The 14,177-nt window shown below is 50.6% G+C and overlaps 6 protein-coding genes across 6 annotated transcripts; 3 read left to right on the top strand and 3 right to left on the bottom strand.

Moving 5' to 3' along the window:
• Nucleotides 1-210: 210 nt before the first annotated feature.
• Nucleotides 211-3,154, top strand: N7498_009785 (putative C6 transcription factor Prf; the record flags this gene model as incomplete). Its single annotated transcript, XM_058456841.1, has 6 exons — nt 211-526; nt 610-925; nt 985-1,504; nt 1,566-2,057; nt 2,109-2,357; nt 2,408-3,154. 6 exons carry the CDS (start codon nt 211-213, stop codon nt 3,152-3,154), a joined length of 2,640 nt encoding a protein of 879 aa, XP_058303740.1.
• A 571-nt stretch (nt 3,155-3,725) lies between these two features.
• Nucleotides 3,726-4,950, bottom strand: N7498_009784 (uncharacterized protein; the record flags this gene model as incomplete). Its single annotated transcript, XM_058456840.1, has 3 exons — nt 3,726-4,406; nt 4,467-4,779; nt 4,835-4,950. 3 exons carry the CDS (start codon nt 4,948-4,950, stop codon nt 3,726-3,728), a joined length of 1,110 nt encoding a protein of 369 aa, XP_058303739.1.
• Nucleotides 4,951-5,998: 1,048 nt separating this feature from the next.
• On the top strand, nt 5,999-7,605 carry N7498_009783 (ribonuclease P protein subunit p40; the record flags this gene model as incomplete). The annotated part of the gene is made up of 6 exons (XM_058456839.1): nt 5,999-6,142; nt 6,221-6,365; nt 6,485-6,730; nt 6,796-6,927; nt 6,984-7,314; nt 7,386-7,605. The coding sequence occupies 6 exons, from the start codon at nt 5,999-6,001 to the stop codon at nt 7,603-7,605; spliced, it is 1,218 nt and encodes a 405-aa protein (XP_058303738.1).
• Nucleotides 7,606-7,862: 257 nt separating this feature from the next.
• On the top strand, nt 7,863-8,591 carry N7498_009782 (uncharacterized protein; the record flags this gene model as incomplete). Its single annotated transcript, XM_058456838.1, has 1 exon — nt 7,863-8,591. The coding sequence occupies one exon, from the start codon at nt 7,863-7,865 to the stop codon at nt 8,589-8,591; it is 729 nt and encodes a 242-aa protein (XP_058303737.1).
• Nucleotides 8,592-9,862: 1,271 nt separating this feature from the next.
• Nucleotides 9,863-11,159, bottom strand: N7498_009781 (glycoside hydrolase family 28 protein; the record flags this gene model as incomplete). Its single annotated transcript, XM_058456837.1, has 4 exons — nt 9,863-10,191; nt 10,257-10,386; nt 10,440-10,862; nt 10,917-11,159. The coding sequence occupies 4 exons, from the start codon at nt 11,157-11,159 to the stop codon at nt 9,863-9,865; spliced, it is 1,125 nt and encodes a 374-aa protein (XP_058303736.1).
• Nucleotides 11,160-12,108: 949 nt separating this feature from the next.
• On the bottom strand, nt 12,109-13,950 carry N7498_009780 (putative amino acid permease; the record flags this gene model as incomplete). The annotated part of the gene is made up of 5 exons (XM_058456836.1): nt 12,109-12,567; nt 12,625-12,974; nt 13,046-13,623; nt 13,679-13,749; nt 13,801-13,950. The coding sequence occupies 5 exons, from the start codon at nt 13,948-13,950 to the stop codon at nt 12,109-12,111; spliced, it is 1,608 nt and encodes a 535-aa protein (XP_058303735.1).
• Nucleotides 13,951-14,177: the final 227 nt, after the last annotated feature.

Below are 14,177 nucleotides of genomic sequence, written 5' to 3'. Positions count from 1 at the left end.
CCCGTCGTAAGAACTTTCATTCCTGCTCATCCCCGCCATCCTCACAAGGCATCAGATAATGCACTCCTCACGCTTGACTCGTGGATGATTTATATCTGCAACCCCCACGTCACTCTGTAGGGGTCACTCGCGTTGATAAGCGGTGGGCTGTTGACCTTGCTATCAGTCCGACTTACGCATCTCCCACTACCGCCCGCTGGCGATCAAGCTATGGACAACCTCCCGCCCTCCACGTACTCGCAGGGAGCGGCGCAGTACTCAGCAGCACCCGAATCCTCTTTCGCAGACCACTCGTTCGCCGACAACGATATCCCCGCCGAAGGCGCCGCCACTGCAGACGGCAGCTACGTACCTCGCCCGAAGCGCATCGCATGTGTTGTCTGCCGACGAAGGAAGCTAAGGTGCGATGGAAGAAAACCGAGCTGCGGAACGTGCTCGCGCTTGGGACATGAATGTGCCTACGATGAAGTGCGCAAGAAGAGTGGCCCCAAGCGGGGGTATGTGAAGCAGCTGGAGGCCCGACTAGGTGGGAACTCTCCCATTGATCACCGCTGCTGGACGCGTCACGGGGCGCCGGAAGTATGTCGCTAACTATCATGGTTGTAATAGCTCAAGTCGAAACCCTCCTCAAGGGCCAGGATACCGACCTTGCGCCGCGAACCTCCCCGCCTCAGCCTCAGCCTCAAGACAATCCGTTCAGTGCGCCCCTACAAGATGAATCTATACTCTCCTTGCCGGACATCTCGGGACTTGGTAATGATATCGGGAGTGCGATGCCTACATCCGCGACTGGAATGGGAGCCTCTCAACCGAGTGAGACGCTGTTTGAAGGCGCTCCGCCCAGCTTTCCCAGTGATCCGCAGTGGGATGTGATCAGTCTGGGTGTGGAGGAACCCCTTCCGACCCCGGATGTTGTCGAAGAACTGTGAGTTACCCTGTAATCGACCCACTGGTTCTCATTCTCACATTATCGGTGCTCCTCAGGGACGCTCTATTCTTTGAGAAGGTCTATCCAATGATGCCCGTGATCCATCGTTCTCGGTACTTTTCCAATCTACTTCTCTCTCCCCAAATGCGACCACCCGTGTGTCTGCGGTACATGATGTGGTGCCACGCAGCATCTGTCACCGACAAGTACTTCTTCTTGCATAACCATTTCTATCAACGTGCACGAAAATACGCCGAAATGGATGAGATGAAAGGGTTCGGAGAGAGTGTCATCAATCTAGCATATTGCCAAACTTGGATCCTCATCGGCACATACGAGTTCCGAATGATCTATTTCCCTCGAGCTTGGCTCAGTGTCGGCAAGGCTGCCAGATTAGCACTGATGATGGGGCTCAACCGATTGGATGGTGCTGGCCTTGATGTTAAACAGTCCATGCTCCCACCCAAAGACTGGACAGAGCGTGAAGAACGCCGCAGAGTCTTTTGGTACGCCTTTTGCACCGATCGGTATGCGAGTATTGGAACTGGATGGCCCTTGGCCATTGATGAAGGCGACGTAAGTAAACCATTGATGTAGTTGCAATTGGCTTTCAATAGCGAAGGCTAACCACAAGCAGATCATGACAAACCTTCCAGCTTCTGAAGAGTCTTTCTTGAAGAGCAAACCACAACGCACCCTACGCCTATCTGATATTATCGCCGGCGAGGGAGTGTCTACCCTGGCCCCGTTCGCGTGTGTGGTAGTTCTAGCTAGTCTGTTTGGTCATAACTTGATACACATTCACCGGCCTCAGCCGCAAGACAACGACCATGATCTCAACGGCGAGTTTTGGAAGCGCCACCGGAGCCATGACAACGTTCTTCTGCACATTGCGCTTTCCTTGCCTGACCATCTCCGACTCCCCAGCGGGATGGATGATGTGAATGTCATCTTCGCTAACATGAGCATCCACACCTCCACAATCTGCCTCCACCAGGCCGCGATATTCAAGGCCGAGAAGAACAAAATGCCCAACCAAATCATCACTGAGAGTAAAAGAAGATGTCTTGTGGCGGCCAACCAGATCTCAAGTATCATGAAAATGGTTAGCCACGTTGATCTCAGTTTGGTATGTCTGATCTTATTTTCGTGCTGAAAATCTTCCACTAATAGCGTGTAGCTTAACCCGTTCACATCTTTCTGCCTTTACATCGCAGCGCGAGTATTCGTGCAATATCTGAAATCCCGACCTGATGACTCAACGGTTTACTCGTCGCTGCAATTTGTCATTTCAGCTCTAAATGCGTTGAAAACCAAGAATCCTCTGACCGAGTCTTTCCTGGTTCAGCTGGATGTCGATCTTGAAGGAACTGGAATTCGAGCCGTAGAAAATCTGAAAAGTGGCTCGTCCTACGCGGTCCAAGCGTTGGTAAGTCTATCTTAAAGCTCTTCATACTCCCAAAGCTAACTTTACTGCAGCAGGCTTGTTGTTCAGACAACGTGGATTCCAACTGTTTATACAGTGCCCGCAACGCACAACAGCCCGACGTGCTAACGGGCTCCCTTCAAGACTCGGAAAATTCATCCGGATCTACGCGGCAAAGTATGACTGGCACGACATCATCTCTTCCCAGTCGACATAGAGATGTCCCAGATATTGATTCCGATCGTGCGGGCTCCGGTAGTAATTCGCAACATTTCTTTCCCCATATTTCCCGTCCAGGTAACGGGACTGGCCAAGGAGGCACCGTGGATGTAGATATGGACTTTTCGCCCGAGTTTGGCCTCGGCGAGAGGAATCCACCATCCGATCATCCAACTCCGTCAACATTTAACTCATCTTCAAATACCTCCTACTCAATATCTGGAGCCGACAGCCAATCACCCGGGAAAAAGCAGCAGAAGAGCGTCCCAAGTTCTGCGACGTCCATCGACAAGGTTCATTCGGTCCACATATCTCGGTCCACTACTGAGGCTCCTCAGGTCCCTGCTTTGAGCTCTCTCGTGGGACAGGTGTACCCAAACAGCACTGGCTCCATGGGAACCACGGATGCGTCGAACGCCTTTCCCATGTCTTCTTCATGGGACATGCCTACTCCAAATTCCACATTGAACAATATGGACTTTGGCAATATGAATGTGGACAACTTAAGTGAGGCTCAGTGGGCACAGATTTTGAACAACAACGGGAATGGTGCTGGTTGGGATGATTGGCGCCCGTCATGATGCATACCAGGATGTTTGGCGTTTCATACTGATACTTCTACTTGGGTCGATTCCATGGTATTTCCATGGCATGGCTTTTGGATACTCTCCTGCGGGCTGACTTTCTGCCGTTTGGTGGCTTCAACTAGACCGGATCTCACAAAGCCGGCACCGGATATGGGCTCCTTGAACAGATAAGAGCATATCATTACAGCTGCCGGGTACAGCAGAGAGCCCATACTCCATATTCCAGACGAACACCCTGCCACTCGACATCTGGCAGGTCTCTTCATTCCACTCGGCGTTGGAAGGTTATGACAATGGACGAATCTCGGCGCACACGGTCTTTCACACTACGATTTGACGATAACGAAATGTAATTAATCTCCACTCAGATTTGGTCTTTGGCGGTCTTTTCAAGGATTCAACCATGTTGATACGATAGTCACTACAAACAAACGCAAAAGTAATCAAAGAAGCTTGTGTATTCTGGGAATCATAATAGTAGGGCAATGAAAAATCCGACCCAACAGCAAAATAAAGTAATCTATCACACCCAAGTAATCCAACGTCAAACGAAATCATCCCGAGATCACAGATTACCACCGGCAGCACCAACAATCTTCAATCCGCCAGCGCCGCCACTGCCAGGCCCATCGTTAGTCGTCGAGTAAGCCAACCAATACCTAGAAGGATGCCACGCCACGGCAGGGACACTAGCATTGATACCATTCGTCGGTACAGAGTAAACGCTCTCGCCCGACTCAGCATGGAAAATCTGCAAACCATTCCCACCACACCCGGGCTCATCCCAAGCGCCGCAAATAAACCGCCCATCGAAGCTCCAGCTGACACCGCGGATACCGCCGCCATTCTCACTGGATAATGTGCGGTGGCAGATCCAGTCTGTCGTGTCCCATAGCGAGATGAGCGCGTCGCTGCCGCCGATGGCGAGGTAGCGACCTGTCGGAGCGAGGGAGACGGCCATGCAGGAGGAGGTGTGTGCGTTGAGAGTGTGGGCGATATCGAAGGAGGGGTACTTCATAATTTTGACGGTGCCTTCGCCTGTTGTTGCGAAGAAGTAGAGGTCAGGGGAGTCGTCGGTTGCGATATGGTTGGAGAAGGTGGTGGCATTTGTTTGGACAGGTTGAGGGTGTGATGAGAGTGCTGTGAAGGTTGATGCGCCAGGTTTGGAAGAGCTGTTGCTCGAGCCGTTCGCCATGATATTTGGACTTGAGGGTGATTGTACAGAGATCGGGATCAAAGTATCGTCCTAATGGGATCGGGGTTAGCGGTTGCGCTGCTGGTCCTATTGGGGTTTCCTGGCGCTCACCTTTCTTCCTACAATCATAGTACTACCATCAGCGGACCAGGAGAGTGTAAATGCCTCGCCGCCGACGTCCAGGCGGCTCACGCATGTCTTGGAGCGCACATCCCAAAAGCGCACCGTTCCATCCGTGGAGCAGCTCGCCAACTCTGCATCTCGGACGGGGTTGAAGAGGACCTTCTCGATGCCGGCAGAGTGTCCGCGCAGCTCTGTCGAGTATCGGACAGCAGGGCGCTCGGGGTTCCAGATTCGAAGTGTTCGATCAGCGGAGCCAGTCGCAATCAGCTGGCCAGCGGGGTTCCATGCGAGTGTACGAATGCTATAGCAGAAGCGTCAGTACTTACTTCCAATCTAAGGATATCAAAAGATCTCACGTATGCGATCCTGGTCCTTTGGCAGCGGGATCGTTGTAGTTCTGGGTCTTCACGCTGCCGAAAACGAGAGGAAAGCGTTCCTTGGAGAGGAGTTCTCGGCGCGGAAGGGGCGCCATAACCTGTCGCTCCTCTTGCTGTTACTGCAGGTCTAGCAATTGGGGCTGCGGTTCAGGCTTAGCTGCATCAGTGGCAGCAGAATGGAGAGACTGGGGAGATTTGGACTACATTCGGAGCTCGTCACGATCGGCCGGTCTTGTGCCGCCGCCAAATTGCCGCATGGCGGGCGGTGTGGCCCCGGGCGGTGTGGCCATCATTGTCTCGGGCATTAACTGATTAACTGGCTCCGTTTGAGACGATGTTAGAACAACACAGAAGGGCGATCAATGGCTACAGTGAGGATACCTGGATCCATAGAAGAGTGGGGATATATCTGTGCATATGGTTATTTCTTGCGGGTGCTTCAGACGAAATACCTTCCAGACGGCAGGCGGAAAATTTCATGATCAAATATTTGAATGAATTTCAACAATGCAAGATTCACTACTTATCTCAAAAATATCATCGTGCGCAAGGCCCAGAAAGCTGTGTTAAGTGCTAGCTAAATTTGGAAGATTGATATGAACCAATTGGCTACGAAGTCATTTCCTAAATTGAAAACGTTCCCTATGTAAAGGAATGGGAAATGTAGATCATATGGCGCGAAGGAGGCGCTTCTCACTTCTCAAATATTATGAACCGCCCTGTTCAAATTAGACATCTAATCGTTAGCCCAGAGAAGATATATTGATTAATCTTATGAGATTACTGTTCAAGTCCACAGGTGACGGGCGATTGAAGTGCCAGAGCTGTGGATAAAGGCAAACAAAAGATGCTGACTACAATCACAACCACAGCAATCAAGCACGCACTGTCCCACGACCTAAATGACAACCACGAGCTTGTCTGGCAATAGTGCTTGCACAGCTCTCCACTTGGACCCAAACTCAAGAGTCGTGGTGTGACCCTGACATCGGCCTATCATCGATAAGGGAAGCTTAATCGAACCTCGAAATTTCGGCATCGAATGTGCTCCACAAATCTCTTCGATTGTGACCGCGATCAAGACGCGCACCTCCTCAGCAACCCCCCAAGAAGCTAAATCCTGCCAATTGAGGATTCTTTACCATGTTTGACTTTGAAGACGACGCGTCAACACGCGAAAAGTGCTTCACAACGGTCGCGGAGCTCCCCACATTCGTCAACCCGAAGCAGATCCCAGCCAAAAAGGCCCCGTTCTCTACGATTTTTAATTACCCCTTTGTGCATACAGTAAGACTTCCTAATTAATCTGTCATTTTAGGTGACCCCTGGGCTTTTTCAGAAGACGATGCTGATGAAATGGAACAGGTTGAAGCGATTCTTCCAGAGGAGATTTACACAACCATCCAGACATCGCTGGATACCAAACTGGAGAAGATTCAGTATGCTCGAGTATTCATGTCCCCTGGCGACCTGCTGGAGCATGAGTTTTTTAACACCTACATCAAAACTGGTACGCCTCATTCATCAAAGATCCCTTGGTGTTATTTTGTCCGTCAGTCCAGACGTTCAGACAATGATCACGTTGCTTCCTAAGTTTATCTCGAAGAAAGAATCTAAAAATATCTCTAGGTGATATTATCATGATCTCTGAAGGTCGCTCAGGCTCAGACAATGTATTTACATTACGCGATGGTTGGCAGCTCCCCAGAAGCATTTTACGCGATGACCCGCGATGGACCGCGATGGACCGCGTGGCTAAAACTCATACCACAGGAATCCTTAAAATTGAACTCGGCAAGGAGTTATTTGAGCGCACAGGTCTCACTGGAACTCCTATTCGCAGTGGCGGTAGAAAACATGGAAAGGAACGATTCTGTATGCACAGGAGCCCAAAATGAGCTCACCGAACTTTTGAAAGCTGACCACATTGGCCTTGGCAGTGATTGAGCTCAACTTACGGCTCCCCTCGATGCTCCATGGCAAGAAGGGCTTTGAGCGAATCGAGAGGGCCTTCAAAAATGTCCTGAACCAGTCATTAGCATGGCTGTTCTGCGACTTACATCAGGGTGACAGTGGGTTTAGGCCATCTAGATCCTCGCAGCAACAGCTAACAGATAACAAATAACAGGTGCAGCAGTCAAAAAGCACCACCCACAGTTGATCGAGTCTGGCCCCCAACAGACCAGGCTTGGCCGAATTCTGGAACCGCCATTATCTGGGGTAGTATCTAGGGAGATGTCTGAACCAGATGTGCAAGAGACATGCGGATCCCTTTCTGAATGGATTGCCATGGTTCAGCTTGGGTCCCCGCGCGTGTCTGCCGACGATGACGTTGATCCATATCTCAGTCGGTACACGGTGCCTGACGCCGGTCAAACGCGTACCACCGATTTGATCAGTTTGAAATGGCATGGTCTTATTTCCTCCAAGTGGATCATGCAGCTATTCGTTGCTTTATTGTGGGTTCCAAAGTTCCATTTTTATCAAAGCATGGTCGAAACTGATACTTGCCCTAAATGGGCGACGGCAGGAGCCATACCTCAAAGTCTCAGACCTCGCCTTCATGGTTTGTTCTATCCGCTTCAGCGCTGGGAAAGCAAGCCGTAGAGGGAAAAGACGGTTTTACCATCGCGGCTTCTCCAAACCTGCTGTCCGGACCAGCTGGCGCAAAGGAAAATGAAGCTTCCGACTCTAAAAATCTCCACGCTATTTGCTGGGAGTACATCGGGGCAACCGCTACCGACCAATGAAGCGAGTGAATCCAGGGTTGAAGCTTGATGCCTTTTTGGCAGCGGCGCGACGATATGATTCCATCATAGAATACATCATGTCCGAGTCTTATGTCGGACCTACCCTTCCCCCCATGCTCTTCTTCTTCTCTTCTCCATACACTCTCTTAAGAACGCTCACTATACTGCATCTTTTGCTCCTCGCATAACTTGCTATACTCTCGCTTCATTGCATCTCTTCAAACATTCCACGCTCATTCTATCACACCAAAGACGACATGGATGACACTCTTTTCTTTTCCGAACTTTCAAGTTCTCTCTACGCCGACTGTGACGACGAGGAGTCACAACGTCTGTTCGAGGCATTTCTCAATTTTGGGGATGATTCTGGGTTAGAATTTGAGGAAGTGGCTGGGGCGCCCCTGCCTGTCTCGCCCTCAAAAGCAGTCCAGCCTACATGCTCATCACCGCCACCGACTGGACCAGCGCCCATGATCGTTGACACAAGTCTTTCTTCTGGCGGCAGCTCTACCCAGCAGCAAACCCCCCCAACACCGCCAACTGCATTGCCGCAGGTCCCGGTAACTTACAACATCATCGAGGTCTGGCCTGGAGTCTACGCTCAGGTCTTGCAGGCATATACGATGACGCCAGTCACCATGGGTCATCCAGCACAGGGCCCATTTGGGGTACCTGCATTTGCGCCATGGCCTATGCATTCATACATATCGCATCCATCTCAGTCATCAATACCGGAATATCCGATTCAGAGTATGCCACCGCAACATCCGTTTCATTTTGGTATGAACACTACAGCTTTACCTCAGACTGCATCTCAGCGCGCACCTGCATCTAACAAGCGGGCATTTGAGTTCGTGGAGCCAACGGTTCCTGAAAAGTTCGTCGCCAACCCTAACAACCATGGCCGATGGGAAATCGATAGCGTCGGGAATAGAAAGTATTTGAATGCGCCAAAGGTCAAGAGACCACGCGTTAGTGGAAACTGATGATGGGTTGGACACGGGCTGCTTATTTTATGGATGGGTTCCTTGTTTCTGCTGCAACAGTTCTTGATGTTTCTTGTTGCACTGTTATAGATAGGGTCTACGGGTGAAACATTCTTCTTTTTGCACTGCTTATTGTCCTTCAATTTGATTTGTGACTTGTCTTTCACATGCATTTCCAAGATACCCTATAAAGTGTCTCCAAAGTCTTTGTAAGAAGATTTCCAGAAATGCAGAATTGACATTTGTTTTTGAAACTACATACCCTTTCTGAGTATATTGTGTAAACCAATGTTGGCGACTACCAACACCGTGGAGTTAGCTCGGTACTTGTTGTATGTGGCTGTCATCTGGCTGACGGAGGCTGTTGCACTCAAGCTAATCTCATGCAGATATTGTAGCCTCTTGAGCACTTTCCCATATCGCGAAAGACTGACGAAAGGCCAATTAGCCCCTCGGTCGAGTTTTAAAAGTGCGCATAAGCCAAGGAAAGCGATAATCTGGACCAATGACACAATTAGGACCTCTGAGTTGTTTATCTCACACTCAGACATGACACTCTTACAGTCAGATATGAAGAGAGAAATGGCAAGAGGTGGAATCCGTTCCACAGCGCAGCACCATTTGCTACGAATAGAACGAAAACGCAACATGCCAGGGCCAGATAGGCTAGCAACGGCTGCCCGTGACTGCGATACGGGTAGTTGTCATAGTCATTCTTGCTCTAGCGACGGACCTGAGCAACTTTATCTGCCTCAAGAGCATTTCTATGAGCGTTCTTAATCATCTGACTTCACAAGGCTGCCATGAATGAGCTTAGCCATCACGCCGCTGTCCCTTTTCTTTCGACATTAGTGCACGGGCACCCTTGAAAATAACACTCGCGTATGAAGTATACTATTTTGATTGTCGCTGTTAAAACCTTCGGTTGAAAGTCGGTCGCTACTCCGGTCTACTAGCGTCGGTTGTTCCTTGATAAGCCACGCGGCTCGGCGAAGCAAAATACGAACGCCACTTCGTATTGTCTTGCATGTGAAAAGATAAAAGAGAGAAATAGAACAGCGATATGGAAAAGGGGGAAACTTGGAAAGGATAGGAACTCAAAGATAACGAAATCAAGAATGTTAAATTACATGACCACCTCATCACTCTATTTACTACGTATAAAACGGGTATTTTACAAACCCCCAGGGCAAACTATGTAAGAAGGTACAAGGAAATAGTAGTAGTACACAAAGCCCTCCAACTCGTCAGGGGCCAAATGCAAGTGCTGTTTAGCAGCTGGCGCCGCTTGGCACATTCTTGCACTTGCTGCTGGTCTTGCCACCCTTGACACTGACGCCGCTCCAGGTCCAATCCTCACAGGCTCCAGAGGCACACAGAACATAGATATCAGTCGCGCTGCTGTCAACAGTTCCTTGCACGTTGCTCAAGGTAAGACCAGTGATGGGGACGCCGCTGGTGAGAGTTCCGGTCGGGCTGCCGTTCTTGTAGTCCTGCTCAATGACGACGCCGTAGTTCGAGATTCCGGAAAGGTGGATATCCTTGTATGTAATGTCCTTGACGGAGCCAGTTGCGCCATAAACGGTCTTGATGCGGACGCCTTTAATAACTAGAAGTTAGCCAAGACGACTCAAGGTCCGTCTTCCTAATGCTGCTTGTACATACCATTCTGAGAGTTCTGGATGCTACAGTTCTCGACGGTGACATTCTCAACGGCGTTGTCGGAGCGTCCGCCAACGGAGCCGATGGAGATTCCGTGTCCTCCAATGCAAGTCGCACCGGTGAACGAAATATCCTATGAAGTATTAGCAGAGCTCACTGACAAACAGCCCACGGGACCATGCGTACCGTGCCCGAATTCACTGCCAAGCAATCATCTTGGTTGTGGACAGCCGGGTTGATGATATAGACACCGGTGCTCGATCCGACGTCGAAAGCGTCGGTGTTGTGACCACCGTTGCTATCGCCATCGGCGTCGTTGACCGTGATTCCACTAACAGTGAGATCATTTGCATCATTGATGCTGAAGACCTGCACGGGAGAGTTCTTGATATAGATGTCCTGGATCTTCGAATTGATCATTTTGTGGGCCGAGAAGAACTTGAGCTTCGTCTTGCCACCGTTACTCCCCTTCCCATCCCACCAGCGAGCCCCGTCTCCATTAAGGATAGCTCCTGAAGTTCCCTTTACGGTGATATCCGTTCCGGAAACTGAGACCAGAGGACCCGACCATTCTTTGTAGCCAAAAGTAGTCTCTCCTTCGAAGATAACCTGGAGGGCCGGTCAGTTGGCGATTCCAAGAGTCGTGACTGATGGATACCTTACAGTCGTTCCCTTATTCAGTCCAGTCAGGTCCAGAGTAGTTCCCGCGGGAACAGCCACGGAAGACAAGACAATGGTCGAGCAAGAAGTCTTGGACTTGATGGCGGACGCGGCACCGTTAGAGCCCGAGAAGGTACAAGTGGAAGATCGCTGCTCAAGTGCGGATGCGGCCGTCGGAGCTGGAGCTGCGTGCACGGCAGCAGCGCCGAGCAGGCCAATAAGGCCGAGTTGGATGCTAGGGACCATGATTGATAGAATGAATGACGTTTGGTATGATAAAATGAGTGTCAATTGGTCGCGCAGTGTTGTTTATGACCCTACAAGCAGAGAAACGACAAGTTACCATTTATACTCCTGTAGTTGTATTCAACGCACTAGATCAGGGACCATTTGATCCGCACGGGAGATTGCCCGGCTTCCGTTGGTATAGGTAAATCTTTATTCCTCCAATGCTATACTAGGCTTTGGAGTGATATCAAATTTCGTGGATTTTGTTTCACGTTCATACCGGATGCCAGTCGTTTGGATGACAAGCCCGTGAGAAATAAGCTCCTGGGGAGAATTGGTGATGAAATGAAACGCGATCATTGGTGGGATAATTTCTTCAGGTAATGCACCTTGCCTTGGAAGCACATAGGTTCCCTCCGTTAAAGTGCTCTACGCCCGGGCGAGCTGGAAATGCTCTTATTTGTCATTGTAGATGGCGGTTTCGAAGAGAGACATACAGCATCCTAAGTGGGGATCCACGTGTCTTGGAAAATGAACCATGGTAAAAGAGCCGAATGATCCTTCGCGTGTGGACTGAGTGCGGAATACCAATAGATGGGATCCTATGGATCTCCACGTAATCAGCCAATATCTTTGACTTTGAAAGCCAGCAAATGAACACCCACCGAGCATTTAGCGAGCGCTCATTGGGCATCGCTGACCTATTACGGAATGGCACTAAGCTTAGCCTGAGCCTAACTGGAGTCTCCTCGGTAAATATGAACCGGAACCTTCATGAAACCGGCGGATGGCCCAAGACAGTAAAGCCCCCGAAAATATGCTTTCTCCGTGTTCCGCTGGTGCGAGAAATCTGTCCGCGCGATATTAAATAAACGTTTCGCATATGTATTATATTTATGAGAGATATCTACGGGCCCCACTATTACGTACCCGAAGAACCTTCGATTCAAACATGGAACACCGTCGGTCAAGCCGAGCTGCCCTTGGGCTTCGAGTGCAGAAGATCCTTCATCGGGCCAACATAGATCTTTCGAGCCCTGAAAATCCAGTCCAGTAAGAGAAGTAGACATACGGCAATGAAAACAGGACCCGACCAGTTCATGTTCGCAGCTGTGACGGGAATCTGAGTCGGGAACGGCACAAAAATGCAGACGAAGACACCGAAGACCAGAGCAAAGATGTTGATCGCCATCCCGTAGCGCCCTAAATTCCAGGGGCCGAATGTAATAGGTCCGCGGCTGGTGTCCAGCCGGCGGATGATCATCATGACGATTGGAATGAGGTATGAAACGTAAAGAGAGCTGGTGGATAGGGCAAGAATTGCGCTGAGTGCTGTCTCCGAGGCGATGTTGATTACCGAGAGAATGAAGATGGAGGCGAAGACGAGTAGGATGGCTCGCTTTGGTACGCGTTGTTGGCGGTCGATCTGATTGATGGTTAGCAAGTCAGCTCAATACAATAGGGGGATATGCGGAAGACGAACGTGAGCAAAGTACGAGGAGAAGGGCAGGCCTCCATCGCGAGCAAAGGCCCAGGTCAGTCGTGAGACGGATGCAACGACGCCGACGTTTGAGATCATGCCAATGGAGGAGATGGCCGTTTGCATAGCGGTGGTGGCTGCAACAGATCTAGTAGCCTGCTTGAAGATACCGATGATGGGGAAGAAATAGGTGGGGTTCAAAGCTTCGTTGATGTTGCCTATGCAGAACAGGATAGCGATGAGGAAGACGAAGGCCATCACGCCGTCTATGGCAATGGTCTGGATCAGGATACGCGGAATCACAACTGCCGGGTTCCGTACTTCCTCGCTCATATGTATAGCGCCATCAAAACCTGAAAAATTCCAAATGGTTAGACATGATGGCCGGGCGGCCTCCTTGTGGAGGATAAGAGGTTTCACTCACCGAGGAAGCAATATGTGACGGTCAACATGCCCAGACACCAGGCAATCCCACCCGACTGCCATCCCTGGTCCGAGGTCAATAATTCGGTGAAGACGAATTCCGAGGTACTGCGACGCGAAAGAAGAATGATCGGTACAATGAGGGCAATGAAGAAAGTGATGTGCATGATGCCCCCAACCATCTGCAAAGCAGGAATAATCTTGATCCCATAGATGTTGACGAGACTGGACAGGCCCGCGATCACCCACATGAAGAGCGTCCCGTGCCACTGCGCAGGCACATAGCCAGGATTGTTCAGCAATACCATTCCTTGGATCTGCGTTGCTAATATGTAGCAGATACTCGTCGTCGCGGCCTGCCATCCGAATACGGTGATCCACCCCTGCATCCAAGTGCTGAATTTTCGAATCCGTGGAGGTGCCAGCACGGCTGTCCAGTGGTATTGCGCACCCGCCAGAGGACAGATGGACGCCATCTCGGCCATCGATAGGACCATCGCCATCGTGCCGGTCAATGAGAGCACCATGCCCCAGACAAGACCGACGGGTCCGCCATTGATGAGGCCCGCTTCGAATGAGCTGGAATGATGGTCAGTTCGCAATGCGTTGACGGAAGGGAGGAAGGCCCATTTACTTGGCGACGGATTCCCATGAGGAGAGCACGGTCAGCGATAGTGAGAGGATAGCAAGCGACCCAAAGCTTCTCTATACAAATGTCAGCTGGGGATTCTGTCATTCGCATTGCGATCTCCTTACATCCATGCGCTTCCCGCTAGATCTGGATGTCGAAACTCCTCCGTTGAAAACACCAGACGCGGTCGCGCTGTGCGAGTGCTGATCGAGGACGCTGGACTGGGCATTTCTCTTCGCGCTTAGGTGATTTAGTTCAATCGAGTGGTTCGCCATGACGATGGTGTTGTTCACTGCTCCCCATCGCCGTAGAACAAGAGAGATGCGAACGGTCTCCTATGTCAGATAGGAGGGCGCGTCCACCTCGAACTCTCATACGCCATTATCACCTCACGCGAACTCTTGACTATTCCGGTGGCTGCCAACGCCCCACTCGATTGGGAGCCGTGGGACCGGAGATGATTCGGTGGGTTCGAAATGGAAATGTTCGGGCCCGCTTTTCT

Source organism: Penicillium cinerascens, assembly GCF_028974065.1.
Source record: "Penicillium cinerascens strain IBT 15544 chromosome Unknown scaffold_4_segment0_segment1, whole genome shotgun sequence".
Classification (NCBI taxonomy): domain Eukaryota; kingdom Fungi; phylum Ascomycota; class Eurotiomycetes; order Eurotiales; family Aspergillaceae; genus Penicillium; species Penicillium cinerascens.
This window is presented reverse-complemented; position numbering and strand designations above follow the sequence as displayed.